Source organism: Antennarius striatus, chromosome 18 (assembly GCF_040054535.1).
Source record: "Antennarius striatus isolate MH-2024 chromosome 18, ASM4005453v1, whole genome shotgun sequence".
In the NCBI taxonomy this organism is placed as follows: domain Eukaryota; kingdom Metazoa; phylum Chordata; class Actinopteri; order Lophiiformes; family Antennariidae; genus Antennarius; species Antennarius striatus.
This window is the reverse complement of record NC_090793.1, coordinates 13,832,365-13,853,630: the sequence shown is the minus strand read 5'-3', so window position 1 is coordinate 13,853,630 and position 21,266 is coordinate 13,832,365. Positions and strand designations below refer to the sequence as shown.

Sequence of the window (21,266 nt, the reverse complement as noted above, 5' to 3'; positions counted from 1 at the left end):
GACCTTCCTGAATAAATCAACATTAGCTTACGTCTAAATTATTAAGGAAGTGGGAGACTTTCTTGTTTATAGTATGAATTATTAAACAAGTGTTTAACGCTGTTTTTCTCCACAAATCCCCAAATATTATTTGCTAATGATCTTTAAGGTGTGTGTTTTATCTTTTGCCCCCCTTTGCTGCATGCAGGGAATTGAGCATTTGAATTTTCAAGTTGCAATAAATCTGTCTGTTTTCAATTAGATAAGCATGAGATGCACTTGGAGATATACTTTGCTGGCAATTGTATGATGTGCAAATGAGGCTGTAGTTATATCATTCCCACCATGCTATAGCCACTGATTTTATTAACAGAGAATGCAGTGAGTGAAAGGATAGAGTCGCTTTAATGTCATCCATGCACTCAGTTTTTCTGCTCAGTATTTTACTGATAAATTAATAAACAGACAGCTGAAAAGCATCGGTCTGTTATCTGCTGTCGTATAACATCATCCTTTTCCTTGACAGGAAGTACTTGGAAGTTTTTAAGTAGATATTTTCAGACAGAAATCTTAATTTCTGATTTCCACTTTATGGCCTCTCTTCATTCATCTAAGAGTATGAAAGTATTTTTAAGGATACTCTGTATTCAGAGATGCAAAATGCATTTTTAAATTTTGCTTTCCATCCTTTCCATCATCAATATTGTTGGGAATTTCTATTTAACCATGGAAATAACCACAAAACGCATCTGCTTACACAGACATAGATACCACAACATTTAGTCCTTATCTACCGAATAGTTTTCTAAACATAGAAGTACAGAGCACTGTATCCTCTCCAACTTGTAAACTTCTCAGTAAAACTTGTTTGGAATACAATTTGTCTCATCGTTGAAGATACACCTCTCAACAGAGCTAAAGAACCGAAGAGGGTTTTGTCCAGAGCAAAACCCTAACAATATTTCAGTCTTACCAAACCTAAACTTTTCATCCAGCAGGGACTCCACTCCTCACCTGTTTCCCACTATTTAATCCTCTGATGGGCGACGGCTGATAAATCAAAACCGGGTGAGCCCACTCCCTGTCATGTGTCCCAAGAGGAAAGTCAATGCATGAAAGATCAGATTTATGTACTCATTTATTCAGCCCATAAAGATGATGAAGGGCAGCAGAGAGGGTGCTGGCTTGGAGCCACTGAAGCCTTAAGGGATACATGCAGGCAGCATCCTGCAGGTAAAGGATAGCACCGCTGAGAAATTCAGTGCTGTCCATTTTTAACTCCGGTACTGTAGACCATGAAGAACCACACTGCTAGTTTTTAAACACCAGGAGCTGTCCTTAAACAGTCACCTTTTAATGCACAACTGTGCTCAGAAGGGAAGGAAGTGTTTGCAGGTCTGGAAATAAAGACCCTGAAAAAAAAAGGATAAATAGTGAAAATAATAATTTTAAAAAATTCCATGATTAAAAATGAACCCTACCTAAATATTAATCAATAGGGCTCTGCAGACATTAATTGTCCTGTGTAGCTCTATACTAATGACTATTTCCAAATGAATTGAATAAACCTGACTTATGTCTGCACACGTTGGCTGTTAAAACTGCAGGCTCACATCCAAGGATCGTGGCTGCCCTCCCCTGGAGAAATATGAAGACGAGCCTCATTACTCAAGGAACGACTAACATAAAGGCCACCAGGTGGTGATATTGTCACACAAAAAGTGCATCAATTTTAGAAAAGCCTGGGATGAGGAGGGTGAATCCACAGTGTGAGCAATTTTGATTTACAGCCTGAATTATTGTAGCGCTCTGGCCTTGAACACACAATATAGTTGCACCATATAGATAACTTCAGGTGATGCAGCACATCAGTGGTGGTGGTGATGGTAGTGGTGAGGGTTGGGGTAAGGAGGGGGGGTCATTACCTCCACATTACAGAAAGAGATTGGATCGCTTTTGTTCTGTTAGCAAAGGAAATAAAGTGCAGACATAACAGATCGCCTCTCTTTCACATTGTAACCTGGTATCATTTCCTGTGCTGTCTGCCGATGGAATGAGATTACATGAAGCTATTCTCAGAGACTTAACTCACAGAGAGCACACATCATGGACATTTATCTGGCCATTGGGAGACATAATCGAAAGGTAGATGAGCAAATCCATCATTGATTCGATCCTTTCCTCTCCCCAGTGTCCAGTTCCTGCAACCAGATGCAATTGGCTAAAGTGAAGAATCTTAATGATGTGGTCACTGGATGTCTCATGTTGGGAAAATGTAAATCTGTCTTGTTTGTTTGAATATATTTTAATAAACTGGAAGGAAAACTGGAGAGAGAAATAAAAAAAAACTTTTACTTTATTCTTGTAAAGTAATATTTTTTACATCCTGTAGCAGTTGTGACCTGTGAGCAAACTAAAAATTATACACAAAATCATCAAAATAGATCAGCCAAATATGTCATCAATAAGTTAAATACTAGAGTATGAAATGCCGCATCTAGAAAGAAACAAGAAATTCATTACAAGAACCACATTTAAATGCGAAGAACAAAAATAACTACACAATGCAATTGATTGAAATTGAAACAATATATTGCAATAGACATAAAGAAGATACAAAATCAGGAAATGTAGTGTTTCCTGAAGATGAGCTGGTTGATCTTGACCAATGCACTGAAAATAGAGAAGATACCAATTCATAGAAAATACTACAACTCTGACCATGAATCCCATCAGAGCTGTCTTACTCTGCTTGGGACATGTAATATGCTTAATGATCACAAGGAAAAAATCTGTCATTATGTATGCAAAGCATGGAGTGAATGTGACACTAATCCAAAAATAACAAGCCTGCATTTTCTTCTTCAGTCCTCCAATTCACCGTGATGACCCCACATAATTGGTTGACCCCACACATATTTTCTTAACAAATTGTATTGTCAGCTGCCATTCTGCAGCATGTAACACTCTGCTTGTCAATGCTGCTGGTGCTGCTGCTACTACTAAGCTATTAATGGAGTAGCATTGAGTGGGTTATAGATGTTAGCTGGATAACAACATATTAGGGTTTCAAAAGAAGTATTAATCCTCTTTGTCAAGCTTCATGGGCAGGTGAGGTCTTTGGAGGGGAAGCAGCTCACAGTGAATTGTCCAGTGTTTGACTGTCATCTCTACAGATTGGTCTCCATTTCCAGTGCATGTGATAGTCATACTGAAGAGAGCACTTCTCCTGAAGGGTCTTGGAAAGGATCCTTTTTCTCAGTCTTCTCCATATCAGAGATGATGTGAATGGAGCCCTGCCTGATGCCGATGTCCTCCGTCTCCACCTCCCTGTATTTCCCTGCTGGGTCCTTCTGAAAGACCTGCTTCAGCCTCTTCTTTAGCTCAGGGTCGGGGCAGTACAGGTACTCATACAGACCAGCAGCCAGGATGCCTCCCAGAATGGGTCCTAACCAGTACACCTACCATAAACAGGAACGCAAACATGATCATTAGCATTAGAGCTTGTGAGAGATGTTTTATTCCTTGCTGCTCTGGGACACAGGCAAAGACAAGCCACCCCTGGTTGATTTGTATCTGCAGCATCAGGTCTATGGGGAAATACTTCTGAACACTACTACTGACAGTGTCACAGCAACAGTGGATATGATTGTGTGAGTTAAAAATTCAAAGTTAATGCTATTTCACACCTGTCTGTGACTTTTCATTTTACAGAAGTGGAGAGATGATTCACACTTCTCTTATTCAACTTTATTAAATGAAAGAAATGAATGAGAGTAATATGTAGGATCTTAAATAATAATTAAAAAACAGGTCCTGGTAATTCATGACGTAACTTACACTTGATGTAACATTCTGGTTGAGCTTGCCTTTTTATTATTATCAAACTATTGTCTTATATTTCCTAGTTTTCTGACAGTGTACCATGACGTTATGTTTTTTTTTACACCTTACTTTGTCACAATTCTAATCACAAAACTTACCATGTCATATGGAAATGACACAAATCATACTGAACCAGCCACTATCAGGAATCATTTTGGAATATTTTGGCCAGATAAACTCCCAAAGTAGTGGATAAACTCCTTACCCAGTGGTTCTCAAACTGAAGTGTAACTATTGCAGGCCCGAAGGATCGTGCAGGGTTCATGCTTGCTCCTGTATAAGGGATCTAAAAGACAAAAGCACTGTATTTTTACATGATGGCTTTGTTGGAAAAATGTAATTTTTATCAACTTTGACTTAAAGGATATGTCTAATACTGCAAGAAATATTATGTGAAAGTCATAATTTATGCATGAATTTTGGACATTAGAAGAAATCAGACGAGCACTGTGAGAGGTAACATCTATTTCCCTGTGCATACATTTACTCTGCAGAGTTCAGGGGAGTCCCGTGAGATTGGTTGCTATGCGATAGCAGCCTCCAATAAAGATGTGCATGTGGGTGTGAATCAGTGAGAAGTGTGCAATATAACACATTGAAGAATAGATGTCTTAATGCACCTGCACTTACGAGGCATTCTTGTCGTATAGCTTCCAGTGGCTCTTAAAGAAGCTTGGCATGCCACTTTGAATTTAATAAGATTGCAAGAAGAATCTTTAAATCAGAGCTTTCCTGTTGGGGTCGGGGACATGGGAGCTGTCAGCTGATACGTAGGTGGGATTGAAGAACATTAATAAGGCTGATGTACTGCGGTTAGATTTTAATCTCAGTGACTGAACATAAATTTACTCTAAATATTTAATTACCTCTACAAAATCAAATTGGCCATCCTCCTCATGGTGTTATGAGAATGTATTTTCTTTTTACACTAAGTGCCATTTCATGTCATCCTCTTCCTAAGGGAAAGGACTTACTGCAAATAAGTGACCAATAGCGACAGCGAAGCCGATGGCCAGGCCGGCAGAGCCTCCCAGATCTGTGCGCTTGGGATCACAGGTGGCGAAGACAGTGAAGACGAGTTCGAATGTGATGATGAGCTCCACAAGGAGGCCGTGTCCTACTGAGATGTTTGAGTTCACCTTGGGAAAAGAGGTATATCTTGATGAATTTAGCTAAACTCTCTGTAAAAAAACAAAAACAAAACAAAACAAGATTAATATAGTTCTTACTGTTGTCACTCCGAGAGATCCTCTCACAGCAGCAGGTGTGACGAGGTAGATGATCCCAGCTCCTGTTATAGCTCCCAGGCACTGCGCCACCACGTAGAATATCGCCTTTGCCAGGCTCAGCTTTCTAGTCACTACCATGGCTGCAGTGACTGCTGGGTTAATGTGGCCGCCGCTGATGTGGCCAAAACACTGCACCATTGTGGCGATGGTCAGGCCGAAACAGAGGGAGACAAGGACGAGGTCAGCTGGGGGAGGATCGTCCTGCCCTGCAGCCCAGTTGATGGTAGAGCCGAGACCGAGAACGACAAAGATGAGAGTGGCTACAAATTCTCCAGACACAGCCCTCCAGAAGTCCTTGGTCCAGATCCCTTTAAAGGCCACCATAATGCTCTGACAGTTGCACCAGGACAAAAACCTTCTGGCAAAAAAGAATAATGAGAAAAATGATTAGCCTACTTGTGTATTCCTGGTGTGTTCTTGTGACTGGAAATGTACTGAACATGTGGTTCAGCAAGTATCTGGATGGCTGCCTCTGGGCACAGCATTTATAACTCCACCAGGGATTTAAGCCAAAGACTTTCCATTACAAACGTCCACACAGATTATTCTTTAAACCTTTTGTCTGTGGACAAATTAACACACATATTGATCAAGTCATTCGATTAATTGTTTTTCCATTTTGTAGAACTTATACCAGGACTTGAAAAATCCTCATCTTTTTGTTCCTTAAAGACAAAGACATTGACTTAAAATCTTCCAATGAAATTCTAAGTTACTGCACATGTTTAACATTTTAGTCACTTGCGAGGTCAAAAGGTTGAAACTTACCTCATGCAACAACATGATCTTTCTCCCCGTGTGCCCATAGTATGTGATGTGCTTTCATTTATGTGTCCCACTGAGTTAATCAACCAGCAGAGACATCGCTCCCTTCATGCACCTAAAAGTTGAAATGGCTGTGTGTCGTACTTACAGGAGAGTAGCAGGCGGTGAAGGCACAGAAGTGAAGCAAAGAGCCCGTCTGTCAGAAGAATATGATCCACACATCCTGCCCGGGGGATCCTGCAGCTTTATTAAGTTACTAACAGGGCATCACCTCACAGGAATTAAAGAGCCTGCTCGGGGGGAGGAGCCAGGAGATTCTGCTGGCAGTAGAAACCATCGCACAAAGTGCAGCAACAGTGTTAGGTTCAGCATCCAAGTCATGCAAGAGCGTTTAAAACATGCTGGAGCAAGGATATTTAGAAAAGCAGAATGCACAGTGAAGCATCATACTGTACCACTGTCTATCAGTTAAAAAAGGTTGATCTAAAAAAAAATCAATAGCAAGAAAAAGGATATAGAAATACAACTTACAAATGGTTTTTATATTTCATTTTATTATTCTTTACTCAGAGGAACAGGAACTTCTAAACACACACATGCTGATAAAGTTCTTGCACATGAGTTTTTTCAGATGGAAAATATTGTATTTGCTTTTATTCTTAAAGGCAACTGAGATAAGGAGAGCAGCTTGCTTTGTCCCTGTGACTCATTGTTGATAAGGAATTAAACCAAAGGCAAATGTTTGGATTCAGGTGATGTGCATCGGCCATAAAAACCATAAAATAAACCAACAGTTAGCATTCTTAATGAGTAAGAGAGGAGATAAAATCCACATTTCTGGATCAAATATGTAAGTGTTTGCACTTGAGTGGTCACATGTGCATACAGGAGTGGCTTTTCATCATCATCGCTCCCATGATAAGACTGGTGACAGAGCCTAGTTTGATTTGGACAGAAATAAATATTTTATCTTTAGAGTGATCAAAGAATTCCTTTGCAAAATTTGTAGAAATATCATTTTAAGAAAGTACTCTTCCTTATTTTTAAATAAAAAGATTAATTTTGTTTCAATGATCTTGAGGTTTCACTTGCAGGTTAAAAAAAATTAAATAGTACAAACTCAAATCAGATCATATCCTAATGACTAAAAGTGCAGTTCTATTTTTATTTCTCAGTTCAAGCGCTAAAGGGTAAAACAGTTGCTGTCCATTGCGAACATGAGAACAGCTATATGATTTATACTGTAAGCAATGTCTGGTGTTTCCAGTGGGCAGCAGCGAGCCCTTGAGGCAATGTTTCTCTCTCTCAAAAAAAAAAAATCATATTACACTTGCTTCCTTCTTGTGCCTGAAGCAAAAAAATGTCTGACGCTCGCTCAGAAAAGAGCATGAGAGCTGCCAAACTGAAACTATTTTGGGCGTGAGGACACATTTTTTTCTCCATTTTCTTTTACACTTGCATCTATTTGACATCACCAACGAGACCACGACTTTTGCTCCAAGCCGGCAAAAGTCAGCTCACTTTTAGAAGTTCGGTTCCGTTATTATTCTATCCGACGCCACAGAAGAGATGTGCTCTGCATTTGATAGACAAATGGATATCATTTTCACCCGGATTATACACTTTGATGAATATTCAGATGTGAACGCAGTCGACAGCTTTGTGGCTTCAAAATACAAAAATGTCACCCAAAGGGGAACCCTTTGGAAAACCTGAATAAGTTGAAATAATGATTGTGCTGCTATTTATATATGTATGTACATACATACATACGTATGTATGTATGTATGTACGTATTTTTGTTAACTGAATTAGTACCAGTAAATTCTTTGCTATTGTTCTAAACATGAGCTGACTCGATATAAAGTGGGTTAATACAATGGAAATTGACAAAATTCCTTTCAAACAGTATCTGGGTGAGACTCTTCATTCTTGTAGGCTTTCAGTCGTTGTGTATAATCCTTGTATTCAAGCCAACATGACGCTGAATTTGATAGGACAGTTGTCTTAGCCTATTATATATCATTGGGTCGTGGGTGGAAAACTTGCACTAAATCCTCCAGTCATGAAAGCAGTGAACAAGTAATCACCAATTACTAATCCTCTGAGGCCTGAGGTCACGCTTGTGTGAACCCCGAACTGCTGTATTTCGAATTCAGATAATTAAGGAAATAATAGTCAGGTCATAAGGGTCATGTTGTGCTGTAAAAATACCAACTATTGACATGTTAAACATTACACAAGGTGGTATATAAAAAAACTGGTTTGGGATTTAGGGTTAAGGTTCATGACAGAATGAATTCCGATTGTTATTAATGATTGGCTGAGCGGCAGACAAAAAAAGAGAAAATATGAGAAGACAAAACATCAACATTCCACCATTAAGACTGTTGCTGGGTTTATTGAAACTCTTCAGGAGCAACCTTTCAGGGAAACAATTACTTATCCACGACGTTGTACCAGACAGGTTATCACAGCTACGTGTGTGAAGTATATTAAATTATATTAGTATGATAAAAATCCTGCACACATGTAAATGCAGCTGCAGCATCCTTTGGTCGTGCTTGTGAAGGTTAATGGATGAGCAAATTGAGTCATTGTGTGAGGCTCTTTCTTCAATTTTTAGTAGCATTAGAAAAGTGTATACTGTTGCCATAGCGATAACTGAAGAGTTAGTGAAATAGTTTGTGACTAAACATACACAATGTATATCTTCATTGATTTCTTGGAGCCTTACTAATTAAAAGCAAGAAAAAATACGGAGTTGGCAGCTACTCTTTTAACACAGCCACGAATACTCAACTGATTGGCTGCATGGTGTCCAATCATGATGATGATTTATGATGATGGTAACTCTGGCAAAAGTAAATTACCTTTGGGAATTAATGGGTCGAATTTAGACAACATGAACTTAGAGAATAATTATGTGAAAAAGAAAAAAAGCTCCTTCAAAGATCAGGGAGCAGCTGGAAGAGTAAAACTTTACTAAACTTTAGTAAGTGATAAAATTAAGCCGTGACCGGTTGGCAATTAATCTTTGTTGTGTCTATAATCTAATTTGGAGATTTTTTTTTAAACTTTGGGATGTCACTTTGGGGAGAATCCACACAGTCATGCAGAAGTTCATGCAACCTGTATGCAGAAAGGGATTCACAGAACACAAACTTCTTACTGTCAGCCCAACTCCTACCCCATTGTGCGATCTTGGGCTAAGAAATACGTAAATAATTTCAGAAAGACTGGCAGCATTGAGTCTGTCTTATCCAAGGAATTATGTTGTTACCCGTTGTCTCTGGTAGTTAGGATTTGGTTGTGGCAATGATTGATTCAATATGAATCGTCACATGGTGGTACTGATATAATAGTGTATATAGTGTATAATACCCAAATCTATTAATGACCTTACCTTTTCTTTGTTAAATAGAAATAGTAGTTGTGTAAGCAGGATAGTGTGTCTATCATCAGGAATTACTGGACAGAATATCCAGTGAGACATTTCTTCCCTGAATTATGCCTGCTGATACTAGTTGCATCATTCCTGGCAACATTTGACAAGATCGCTGCAGTACATTTGGTTGAAATGACATTCCAACCCTGCACTTGGCATCTCTGCTTCACTTGCCAAAAGGAACCAAATTATCCTTGTTGATAGCTTTATCAACAAATATAATGCACCAGAGTGCAGACTGCTGCTGTTTAACTGTGCTGATGTCAAAGCAAATCAAATTTTACTTATACAGCTCCAAATCATAACAAAAGTCATCTCATGGTACTTTACATATAGAGCTGGTCTAAACCAGTCTTACAAACCTATTTACAATAACTCCAACAGAAATCTCAAGGAGTTCATAAACACTATCACAGTTGTATGACTGAATGGTGACGGCAGAGGAAGGAAGGAAAGAAGCAGGACCCCCACCGATGGACAGATGAGGGATGATAATGGAGGCAGTAGAGGAGCAGTTCTACAGCGGATGGAGGGATGAGTGGTCAACCTGGGAAACCTGGGAAAACCTGTGAGGACATAGGGCACACAGACTCTGGGGAAGAAATCGAGTCAGTAAAATGTAATCGCTGGGGCGGGAATGGAGATTAGGAGAGAAAGAGTCAGAGAAGAGCAGCAGTAACAGCGAGAAGACTAGACAGGAAGAGGAGCAGACAGAAGCTCAGTGTAGTGAAGAAGGTTATGAGAAACGGTCAGAAAGGAGGAAGAGGAGCAGAGAGGTGCTCAGTGTGTTATGATGAGCCTCCCAGCAGTTTAGGCCTACAGCATGAAAACAAGGCTGATCATAGCCAGCTATGTAAAGGACAATTTCACCTCAAGAGACATTATAAAGGAGACATCAATCAACCTGTTTGTGTGACTTCCTTGTGTGATTCACTCTAAATACAAAACAAACACAAACACACCAGCTCAGGGATAGATCCACCTTCAGATAACTATTTTTGATATTTCATTTTCATTTCCGCTCAACAAATATGTGGATTAATAAGCAGGGAGATCCTTCTATCGTTTGCTCTCTGTGGGTAGAAATGTGTTTCACGCTTTTCAAACATGATAGAACGAAGGCTAATTTTCTGTTTTAATGAGTGAGTCAGTGAGCAAATGACATCAGGCTTTATCACAGCACTTTATTTCAGAGATAACTACAGGATCACCTTGTTTACTTTCTGTGCAACTTTCTGTGCCCCTCTGATGAAGACACAATGCATGCGTTGACTTGAAGTGACCTTAATATTCTGCTTTAAAAAGCTGTATTCAGTGTTTTTCTATCATGTTGTGCCAGACGGAGATTCTGTGATGGTTTTGTCATCACATGTTATGCGTTGATTTATGATGACTTGCATGGACACTCAGAACAGTGACCAAAATAGCACGTTCTGAACACCCGGTGAACATACTGAATTCTTATTCTATTAGTTCCTTTGTGTGATAAACGTCATGACTCCCTGCAGTTATCAAGCTATGTGTAATTTGTCTTACATTAGGTAATATTTTTATGATGTGTTTGTGTTGTTAGACATCTTATCAGAGCTGCCACTGTGGGAATTAATTTTATTATGTGTTCCAATAATTTTCCACAGTAAATAAAACAAATATGCATTAAAAACACCCTAAACAAGCCAGTAATGTGGTGACATTTACTCTTACACAGCCAGTTACTAATAATTTACCGAGGTGACTGACATGTTGTTATGCATTAAAATGCCCTTAGTGAAACAATAAAATGAGAATAATCCCTTGAGTGATCTTTCAGAAAGAAAAAAGATGATGTTGTGATGTACAGTGGTGTCATTTGTACGTTACTCATAAACATGTAACCTGTGGCAATTTTGCACGACCAAATTTAATGATTCATTCAATGACTATGTAAGTGACCTTCTGAAAGGACATTCCTCTGAAGTTGTTGTGTTTTATTTTACTTAAGAGTTAACGTTTGTCTTAAAGATCCTTCACGCTCCTTTAGACCAAAACTAAAAAGTACTTACTTTAAAGCAGCAAGGTCAAGAGGAAACTGCAGGAGATTTTAGATTCGGAGAAAATATAAAATTGAGAATTATGGTTTCAATTTTGTCTTATTTCTTTCTGTCTTTCTTTCTTGGCAATGATTAATCTGGTTTTATGTCAGAGGTTGAAATCCGTGGTGTACATCATGTTGTGTTTGTCCTCTATGCTGGTGCCATAAATATGTCTCAGCTATGATGCGTAAAATCCATGAGTTTTTTCCCAAATTTTCAAATTTGTTCTGCTGCATAGGTTGTCTTAAACCTGCCCTTTGCCCTGGATACTCCCTGCTCCCTGCTGTGGGGCATTCAAGTGCTAGACATTATCTGACCAGGCCTCAGTGTCTGGAGCTGGTGGAGGGATACCTTTCACGCATAGTGCAAACAACTGCAAATACAGTAAGAGTAACATGACCCACCCAGTGAAACCATCAATTATGGGAGGGATCTGTTTTTTGAAATGTAAAGAGGATCTTTTCAATTAACACAGGTTATATTTTTTGTCTGACACCTAAAGTCAACAAGAGCACAAAGGAAGTGTACGGTAATTTTTAAAAGGAGATTAAAAAAAAAAGAAGGTTAAGGTTGAAAAACAAAAACTCTTGTCATTGCTTGGAGTTTATATATTCATTCAAGAAAAGCAAACAAATATCAGCGATATATGATAAAGACAGCAAACAGTAGCGGCTGGTACTTACAATCCAGCAGAATGAGACGCAGCCTGCACCGTATGCATTGTGGGCATGATTATGCGTGAGATACGCATTTATTTACAATGGTAAATATGGCCACCAGGCTTTCCCTTTTTACAACTGAAATTCTAATCTTCACAGCATAGAAACGTAAATATTAATAAGCTTCATCGAACAGCTTCATGTGGAGGATCCTCTTTCTATAGTTCCTCTGGGTGTCACACCAGAGGAGCCTTTTCTTTACTAATTAAAAGGTTGCTTTAATTTGTCACATTTGCATGTCTTTAAATTATAGTAAAGTCAATTAGTGATTGCTGATACAACGTGAGTTTGGTTGATCAGAGAGGGTCTCACACATCAGGCTGTTTGGATTCACGCGATGATGTTAAAAGGGTCTTATGAATGTGCAATCAAAACTAACATGATAATATGGCGCCACTCCCCTCAGAGAGCTCATGGATAATGTTAATAAATTGTGTTTTACATTTCAAATCAGTGGAGAATGTCCCATAAAAAAAAAAATCATTACATTTTACTTTTAACTCGTACATTCGAATGCAGGTAGAAAATAAAGCATTAAAATACAAAGAAATTAGAGAGGCAATCCATACTTAGTCTCAGTGTTCTTCAAGAATCCATTCTGGCTGTAACCTGATGATTGATGATTTAGCAACTGCGACATAAGCTGAGTGTCTCTGCTAACATACATATTTTCCTCGCTGAGTAACACTGCCATGCTTCGTTAGCCACATGCTACTGGCTTTGTTTGCCCTGCAACACGCCAGGTTTTCTACATGCCACGGTGAAGAGAACCCCAACACTGTAATGTGGTTTTGTCAGGGAGCCAAATCAGTGACCTCTTCTCTAAAAAGACATGACTCCATAAAGGACTGATTGTGATCAAAATAAACAAAGCAAATGGGAAACTGTTTGTGAAAGCTCCTTTAACCTTTGACATGGGGACAAAAACAAACCGATAACTGTAAGCTCTTGTTATCATCAAATCATGCGAGAGGATGGAGGAGATAGTATGAGGCGTGCAACCATCGTGGATGGATATAGGTTTTAGGGGATGATTTTCTCTCACAGTGCAAAAGAAGAAAAGGTGATGATGAAATGAAAAAAAAAGTTCTATGCAGTTAATAATGAATATACTTTTTTTTAAATTTAATGATGCAAATTATTAATTACTTCAATAGCAGGTCATGAAATTATTAATTACTTCAACACCAGGTCATCAGATTTTAATGTTGGTTCTTTCTTCATCCTTGAAACCCATAAAAACATGTGAAAACAGTTTTATTTGCAACATTCACATTTTGGAACCTTTTGGATCACAGGTTTAAAGACATAACAGAGATGTAACTAAAGTTTTCCACAGGCAGGTTTGGACAAGATCTAACCATTTCCTGCAATATTTGTTATCATGACCAGTTTTCCTGTGTCAGATTGTTCTGAGCTGTTTAAGAGATTATCTGTGTCTAAGAATGGAAAAAAACAAAACAAAATTATTTTACTCAATTAAAAAATCCTTCCTTCCTCCCTCCCTCCTTCCTTCCTTCCTTCCTTAGTTCCTTCCTTCCTTGTATCATGCTGCTTTTACAGCATTTAATCAGCTCCACCAACAGGCCTAATTTGACTAGTTTTCCTGAGGGGGAACACTTCACTTTAATCAAATCCAAATCTCCCCTTGTGCAGCCTGCAGTGTGTGCTGCACAGCGTGATGACATAATGTTAAACATTAACCACACATACTCATTGAAACTGTGAGTGAGCTGACCAAATTATTATGAGTTCTTAAAGCTGCAAACCATATGGTCCGAAAAGCACACACTTCTTTTATTTTTATTTTTTTGCTCTCCCTCTCTTTCAGTCTTTCTCATACAGATGACCTTGAGATTATAGTGGTGTTGGACAAAAACAACAGGATCCCAGCGCTTTCCACAGAGGGAGAGTTCACATTCCTGGTAAGCTTCATTACTCCCATTCATTCAACAGCAGAGGACACCAAGGTTTTCTGATTGAGCTGCAGAGATGGACAGAGTACTTGACCCCAGTACTTGAGTAAGAGTACAAATACTTCTGGTCAAAATTTATTCCGCTACAAGTAAGAGTAGCCCAGTCAATAAATTACTTGAGTAAGAGTAAAAAAGTACTTGCTTTTAAATGTACTTAAAGTAAAAGTAAGAGTAAGAGTAAATTCCTATTTTTTTTATCTTTGATGAGAGTGGACCTGACTGAATTACTGTCATTTTACAATTTTATATATCGTACCTTGTATCTCTTGTTTCAGAGAAAACTCTTTGAAACCACCTGCACTGATGTGCTTGCCTGTAGAACCATTATGTTATACTGTACCAAGCCTTCCCCAACATCTATAAAAAAGGAAATAAAATTAATGGAATCATCAAAGAGGACAATTATGTCATTTTCACATTTTGTTAAACAATTCCCCCCTTCCATACACACACAAGACCAAAAGGAGCCATACAGGCCCATTCGAGTAAGAGTAATAAGTATGAAAGAAATCTAGTATTTGAGTTAAGTAAAAATCCTCAGAATCTGTTCTTAAGTACAGTACTTAAGTAAATTTACTCCGTTACTGTCCACCCCTGTTGAGCTGACATGAGTAGAAATGTAAAGCTGTAAAAATGCAGGTTTTAATCTTTGCATTTTAGCAGTTTTTAACAGAACATGCCTAAAAATATGTTATAATGTCAATATGTGGGGCTTCTTTTGAGAAAAGGGGCCCTGAATCTTACATTCCCCAACATCACCCTGGTGCCAGGAAAGACCCCCCTAGTGGAGAATTATGGTGTTAAATCATCCTCCTGGTCCCCTGATGTTTAGTGGGTGAATAACAGTGTGACCATTGTGCTCTTTGATAGTAGCATCCGCCACAGCTTTGACAGGCTAAACCTAATAAGTTTACAGGCACAGATGCAATCATGGATGGCTTTGGGAGCCTTTTCTGTAATCACAGGGCTGCACTGGGCAGATAAAACTGTCCTCTGTGTCTGACTGGATTGTAAGACTTAGAGAATGTGTGTTCCAGGAAATGTTTCAGCAGAATGGGAAAGTACAAAATATAATCCCAATGGAATTTAGCAGAGGTATAAGGAACTGCAGCAGAAAAAGAAGCAGAACCAATTGCAGCAAAAGGAGAATTAATTTATAAGTTTAAATATTATTTGGATTCTCAGTCATTATTCACACAAAATAGTATTTGCCCTGCTTGGCTCATCACCCTCCTGTTATGAGACAAAACCTCATGTAAAGAGTGTAACTTATCACCAGCTGCTGGGGATTTAATATTTAAACCCTGCGTTTCTCTCTCTCTCTTTCTTGCTTTCATTTCCTTTTTCTCTCTCACTTTCTTCTGGATGTCTCAGAGGATTCATTAGAAATTCCTCTTTGCTGTGTAATATAAAGCAAAAACTCAGAAGGAACATTAAAACAGGAAACTGAGATGCCAGATGGATGGAAACCATCAACAGAACATCATCATTGGCAGGCATTTGTGATCAGTCAGTTGAAAAACCACCAACAAGCTGCTGGACTCTGAAACACACACTTTTACACACACACACACACACCCCCCATGCTTATTTTTACACAATATGATATGCACAGTGACAGTTGCATTGCAGTCACTTTAAAGTGAAGGATGACCTGTCTGCTTCAGTATGACATTTCAGTCACTTGTAAGCTAAGATTGCCATGTGGCCCCTCTTCCTGGAAAAAAGCCGTCTCTCTAAGTTTGTCCCTGTTCTCTCAAGATCAGTTGCAGACTGAGCAAACATCATAAACGTTTTGCTTTCACAGCAACCATCCCTGATGAATGAGTCCATCAAATCTTTGTGTTCCGTTTTGTATCCAGCAAATCACAAGAGTGGAAACATAATTCTGTAGTGCAGTCTGCAGAGGCTGCAAAACTGCATTTAAATATCGCTTTTAAGTAAATGTAAACACATATTTTCTACAGCAGCTACCTTTATATCCCTGATTTTCATATGAGATATTGCCTCAAAGGGTTATCAAATAAAGTTAAGATAGTAATAGTAATAATTCACCAAAGATGTTTGAGGAGATGCTGAAATCAAGATCAACCTGCTGTCTTTGAATGCTGACTAAATACGCAGAACGGCCTCTGTCACAAAGTGTCAGTTTTTATTGCAAAAGAGTCTCAATGACATCCTCATTTAAATGCATATTGAAGCACAGCGATGACAAAGAAGCACTTTTGGATTATGTCTTTACCCGACAATGGTGTGTTGATGACGTGTCTGTCTCAGATTATCTTCGTCTGATTACAGGGGAGACATTAACAGCAGACATTAGACCACAGCAACACACCATTGCAGCAACCTCTGTGTTATGTTGTTGTCAAGACTACTGTGATATTTTCCAATTAATAACATACCAGTCACACACCATTGGTATGCTATCATAAACTGTTTTAATTACCATGTTGCTGAGGACGTTCTGCCTCCAAAGCAATTATCTTTTGCTTTAGAGGCACGGGGAGGGCCGCAAGCGCTCATCAATTCAATTCAACGTTGCTATACATCTTAAAAAAAATAAAGCCTCTCCGCAAAGATGACCTTTGAAACACGAACAACTCCATAAGAGGAAGGAAAACCAAGAACCTAAAAGGTTTTTTTGGGCAGAAATTACACCTTGAATCCTTACATCATGTCAAATCTAGGTTGCAGTTTTGAGATTGGCACTGAGATTTTCAGTGTCCAGCTTTAATCTGTATTTTGTTTTGATCGAGGCCACAGAAAAACCTCACATGGGTAGGATGTAGGAGAAGTACAGCCAGGGATCTCCTACCTTGCAGCAGGTAATCTTTCTCCACTTCAATCCAAAATGCAGCCAGTGTCTGACTGAAACTGTAATCTCAGTGTTGAATCAGAGGGGACATCAATGAGCTGTTCACCCTCTGATGTGCTGAAGTCGTCAGTCGGTGTTGCACTGAAGGGGTCAGGGATCCAGTCATATTCTCTGGGATTCTGCATCAGGAAATATTCCTGGAAGTGTTTCTGAAAAGCAGAGATGTGCGCTTCCATGCACGGGATTTCTGAGCCCTGCAGTTTGATGTCTTGTAGAAATGATTTTCAGGTTCTCCACATTTACAACTTTCACTCACTTTTCACGTTTTCTGATGAATGGTGCGATTTTATCTGCCAGATGTGGAAGATGTAAAGTCACTTCGCACTGCAAGTTTCACGAGGAACTTGTAACAGCTCAAAGCCCCTGGACAGCACCTTTCCTGGTCACAGTCATCGGGACTCGCAATGAAACGGAACAGCTGTGTGGTCGGAGACCATTTCCTCATACAGTGCAAAAAAAATGCTGGCTTTAACAGGGGGTGTTTTATACAGTCGACTGTGCCAATGACGTTGGCCATGACATCTGTCAGCTTGGTACTGAACTGTTTCAATCCCAGTGCTTCACGGTGTATCATGCAGTGTGTCTGCTGCACATCTCTTGGCTTATTTTGGTTAAGTTTCGACCAAAATGAGGAGCACGGGGGCCAGTGCAGCAACAAAATTTGAGCTAAGGTGAGAGTAGCTTTTTTTTGTCTGTAGAAATAAAAGTAACAACATTCTGGTCTGTTGATGTTTGAAAACAGGAAGTTGGCGTAGAGAAGTACGGTCAGTTTTCATTTTTCACTGTTGGGGATTAGGGTTAATCTTTGGCTGTGGAAGAGTCGAAGCTTCTACTGAGTGCCTTCGTTCTCCTTTAAATGCTCACTGCCCACTCTGTCCACTGCATGATTCAGTTCATGCACAGGTTTTAAAATGCACTTAGCATCACTGTCACGAGTTCCAGTATCTTCATCCTACAACCAGTTTATTGACCAGTGAGATGATGGAAACAGATCTCCCTGACTACACATTTGAACAGGAATGCTTTTAGAAGGGACACTTCTATAGGTTGTCCATCATAAATTATAGAAAAGGGATAAAATGTTGAATTCAGTTATTGGTCTTTGGTTTCCAGCCTTGTCAAGCAATGCTTAAGGAAAACCACAGCGTATACACAATATCCAAAAACACTTGTGTGTGTGTGCGTGTGTGTGTGTGTGTGTGTGTGTGTGTGTGTGTGTGTGTGTCATTCTGAGACATGTAGACAGAATGAACACAGTCTTTCTCATTACCAAGCCTTCAAGGAGACAAGCTGTCAGGTTGAAACCCACAGGAGCCCACTGCAGATGTTGACAACTATCAGCCTCAATTCCCAAAGCTATAAGGAAAGAGGATGTCTCCTAGCATTAGCATTAGAGGGAAAAGGAAATATTTACACGGAAAGCATTCAAACTGAATTTTTGATTATAAACCAGCTTTTCCACAAGGTGTTAGTCTGTTGAGTTCAGTTTGAGCTTACAATATGTTGTCAGTGCTGCCAGTGGAGTTTTATTTAGCATTGCTTGAACTCAGAACAAGATATCCAGATGTCTCAATATCACCGGTTTCCACCATTATGATCAATGGAGAAGAAAAAAAGAAATGCCTGTAGAAAGAAATCCACCAGGACTTCCATTCCTCTATTGATCAGTGTGATCAATGTGTTATTATGAGTTATAGAGCTGGCCTCACTATGAATACTGATTCAGATGTCAAAGTACCCCTCTTCAGGCAAAGGTCATCTAATGGATCATACAAATAACTGAATAATGTGCAAATACGTCTATATGGAAACAAGGGTTGAATGTCACTGAATCAAGATGATGTCCATTCCAAAAAATTCAACCAAAAAATAAAATTTTTAATGCCAGTTTGTTTTTGGAACAATACTAACACAATAGAATAATCAAAGCAAATGTCAGAGGTGATGTTTTAATTTGCACCATTTCACCACCGTGTTACGCCTGAAAGGCTACAAAACACAAGAGGTGATATGATCCTTATTTATACCATCATCACTGAGAGGTAGTTGTCTTCCTAAGGCCCAACTACTCACCTTATTAATCTACCTTCTCAGACTTTGAGTCTGAAATGTCACTCCAGCTTTCATATTATCAAGGTCAGTTGAAATGTCAAACACTCTTCAGCATGACCTCTGGTCCAACTCACCGGCCCGGTCTCTGGGGTGAAGTGTAGAGAGCAGAAGCACGAACAAGGACTCCACAGAACATCACCTAATGACGCTGTCCTCGGAGCCTCCTTTAGATTAAATGGCACTGAGGAAACTAAAGCACTTTCTTACATAATAGAAATTATTTAAGCTCTTAAAGGAAGATGAAAATCTGTACGACAATAAAACATAAACCTTAGATGCTGCATTAGACGAATCGCCGTTGCCTGAAATTTATGACGTTTTTTAACTGTGGATCCCTTTTGGTATTGTAATATGGAATCTCCCAAACGAAAGGTAGTGACTACTGTTCCTACCAATGTTGTTAAATATTTTGATTCGTTTTGCACCGGTTATGGCTTAAATCGTTTCTTACTGTACATTCACTAATAAATTACCCTCTGGAGGAGAGATATGCCAGATTGTTTCCTTAGCACAGGCTCCAAGCATGTCCTTTCATTGCATTCCAACCATCAATCCACTCGTAGATGGACACTCATTCACTCTCACAGTATGCGTATCCTGGGAACATTTTATTCCTCTTCATTTTCCAAAAATAGTCACATAGCATATCACTTGGTCATTAATCTGCCATCTTGTTGACAACGCAGAGCCGTCTGGTGGACAAAAAAGAGCAGCTAGCCTGCAAACGGGCAAAAAGCTGTGCCTGTGCCCACATAGCAACTGATATCCTCTCCTACAGGCAATCTAAGCAATCTTAAAACAGCAGACACCCCCGTAGGACAACAAAATAGAACAAACTCTAAATATCAATTCATCCACCATGGGGTGAAAAAAGATAATCTGTGAAGACAGTCAAATAAATGCATTCACTGCTGCTAGCCTGGAGGCGTTACTCTGAGTTTTAAAGGTGTTTGCCTGACAAGATAGAATATACACAAAAAAGAAACAGTGAAGCACTAATATATATATATATATATTCTTTATATATATATATATATTCTTTATATATATATATATATATATATACATTTTCTTTAACGCTTTTATCCACTGTCACGGAGCCTATCCCACACACTCATACCTACGGTCAATTTGGAACGGCCAATAACATGAAGCGCATATTTTTTGAAGGTGGGTGGAAGCCGGAGAACCAGGAGAAAACCCACGCAGATACGGGGAGAACAGGCAAACTGCGCACAGAGCGGGACTCGAGTTCAGACTCCAAAGTTTTTGGTCCACATGGGTCTTTAATCGACCACCCTCCGGTCCCCAGCCCAGGACTGTGAACTGGCACTGGAGAGGTGCCAGTTCACCTCCAGAGCACCGCCAAAGTGCCCTTGAGCAAGGCACCATCCCCTTACAAGTTGCTCATTGGGGCGCACCACAAAGGACCCCCTATGGGGGATTAATAAAAGGTTAATCTTTTGTCTATACAGTATACAGTATACTGTATATACTCTGCAAACAACACACACTGAGAACAATAGCTGAAGAACTGTGAACCATGCTCAAATAATTTGACAAAACATACTGGCATGAGTGTAATACCAAGGAGGTCTATTCATTTACCGCCCCCACATTTATTTATTTAATCATCCCCCTCCTTTCCCATCAAGATACCAGAGGAATAATCCTGATCTTGCTGAAAATATGCAGGTGCACAAGCCCACCTCATGATGGCGCCATTGTGCTTTGAAAAAAACTCTAATTACTACTTACAATCCAATACAAACCCATGGCTGTACTTTAATTTCATCGACAGCTTTGATATCGATGCACACATTAACAAAATGAAAAGGATTCTTTACTGGACTAAACTGTTGTTATTGGAAATCCACATATTTTCTCACCAATTGTCTGATTGATAAGGAAGCAGACAGATCAATACCAATTTCATGTCAGCTAAGATAAGCATCAAAGTACAGTGAGTATTTTGTTGGTTTAGTTTAGCACAAAACCTGGACTCAAGGGGAAGCTGCTGGTCTGTTCTACCCAAAAATAATAACATCCATCTACAGCAGTCAACCCAACAACTTCCTGCATCTTTTTGTTGTGTGACGTTACTGAACTCAATATCCAGAGGTAGTCTGGTAGACTGTAGAAT

General features: G+C 39.3%; 1 protein-coding gene across 3 annotated transcripts; it reads right to left on the bottom strand.

Annotated features, from left to right (window-relative positions):
- Positions 1–2,369: 2,369 nt before the first annotated feature.
- aqp4 (aquaporin 4) lies at positions 2,370–6,207 on the bottom strand. 3 transcript variants are annotated; one of them, XM_068340433.1, is made up of 5 exons: positions 6,067–6,207; positions 5,094–5,511; positions 4,839–5,003; positions 4,070–4,150; positions 2,370–3,440 (listed from the first exon to the last, which is right to left on the bottom strand). In XM_068340433.1, the coding sequence occupies exons 1-5, from the start codon at positions 6,138–6,140 to the stop codon at positions 3,186–3,188; spliced, it is 993 nt and encodes a 330-aa protein (XP_068196534.1). In that variant the 5' UTR covers positions 6,141–6,207; the 3' UTR covers positions 2,370–3,185. The 3 variants fall into 3 exon arrangements, with proteins under 3 accessions (XP_068196534.1, XP_068196535.1, XP_068196536.1); XM_068340434.1 differs by having other exon boundaries at positions 5,094–5,508; positions 6,067–6,175; XM_068340435.1 differs by lacking the exon at positions 6,067–6,207 and adding an exon at positions 5,922–5,941.
- Between the last annotated feature and the right edge of the window lie 15,059 nt (positions 6,208–21,266).

Bases quoted from the DNA above. Each gene is read 5' to 3' on its own strand.
- aqp4 (XM_068340433.1), bottom strand. From the start codon at position 6,140: ATGTGTGGATCATATTCTTCTGACAGACGGGCTCTTTGCTTCACTTCT. The intron at 5,512-6,066 runs GTAAGTACGACA...CTTTTTTGCCAG, and splicing joins TCACCGCCTGCTACTCTCCT to AAGGTTTTTGTCCTGGTGCA. The intron at 5,004-5,093 runs GTAAGAACTATA...TCTTTTCCCAAG, and splicing joins GATCTCTCGGAGTGACAACA to GTGAACTCAAACATCTCAGT.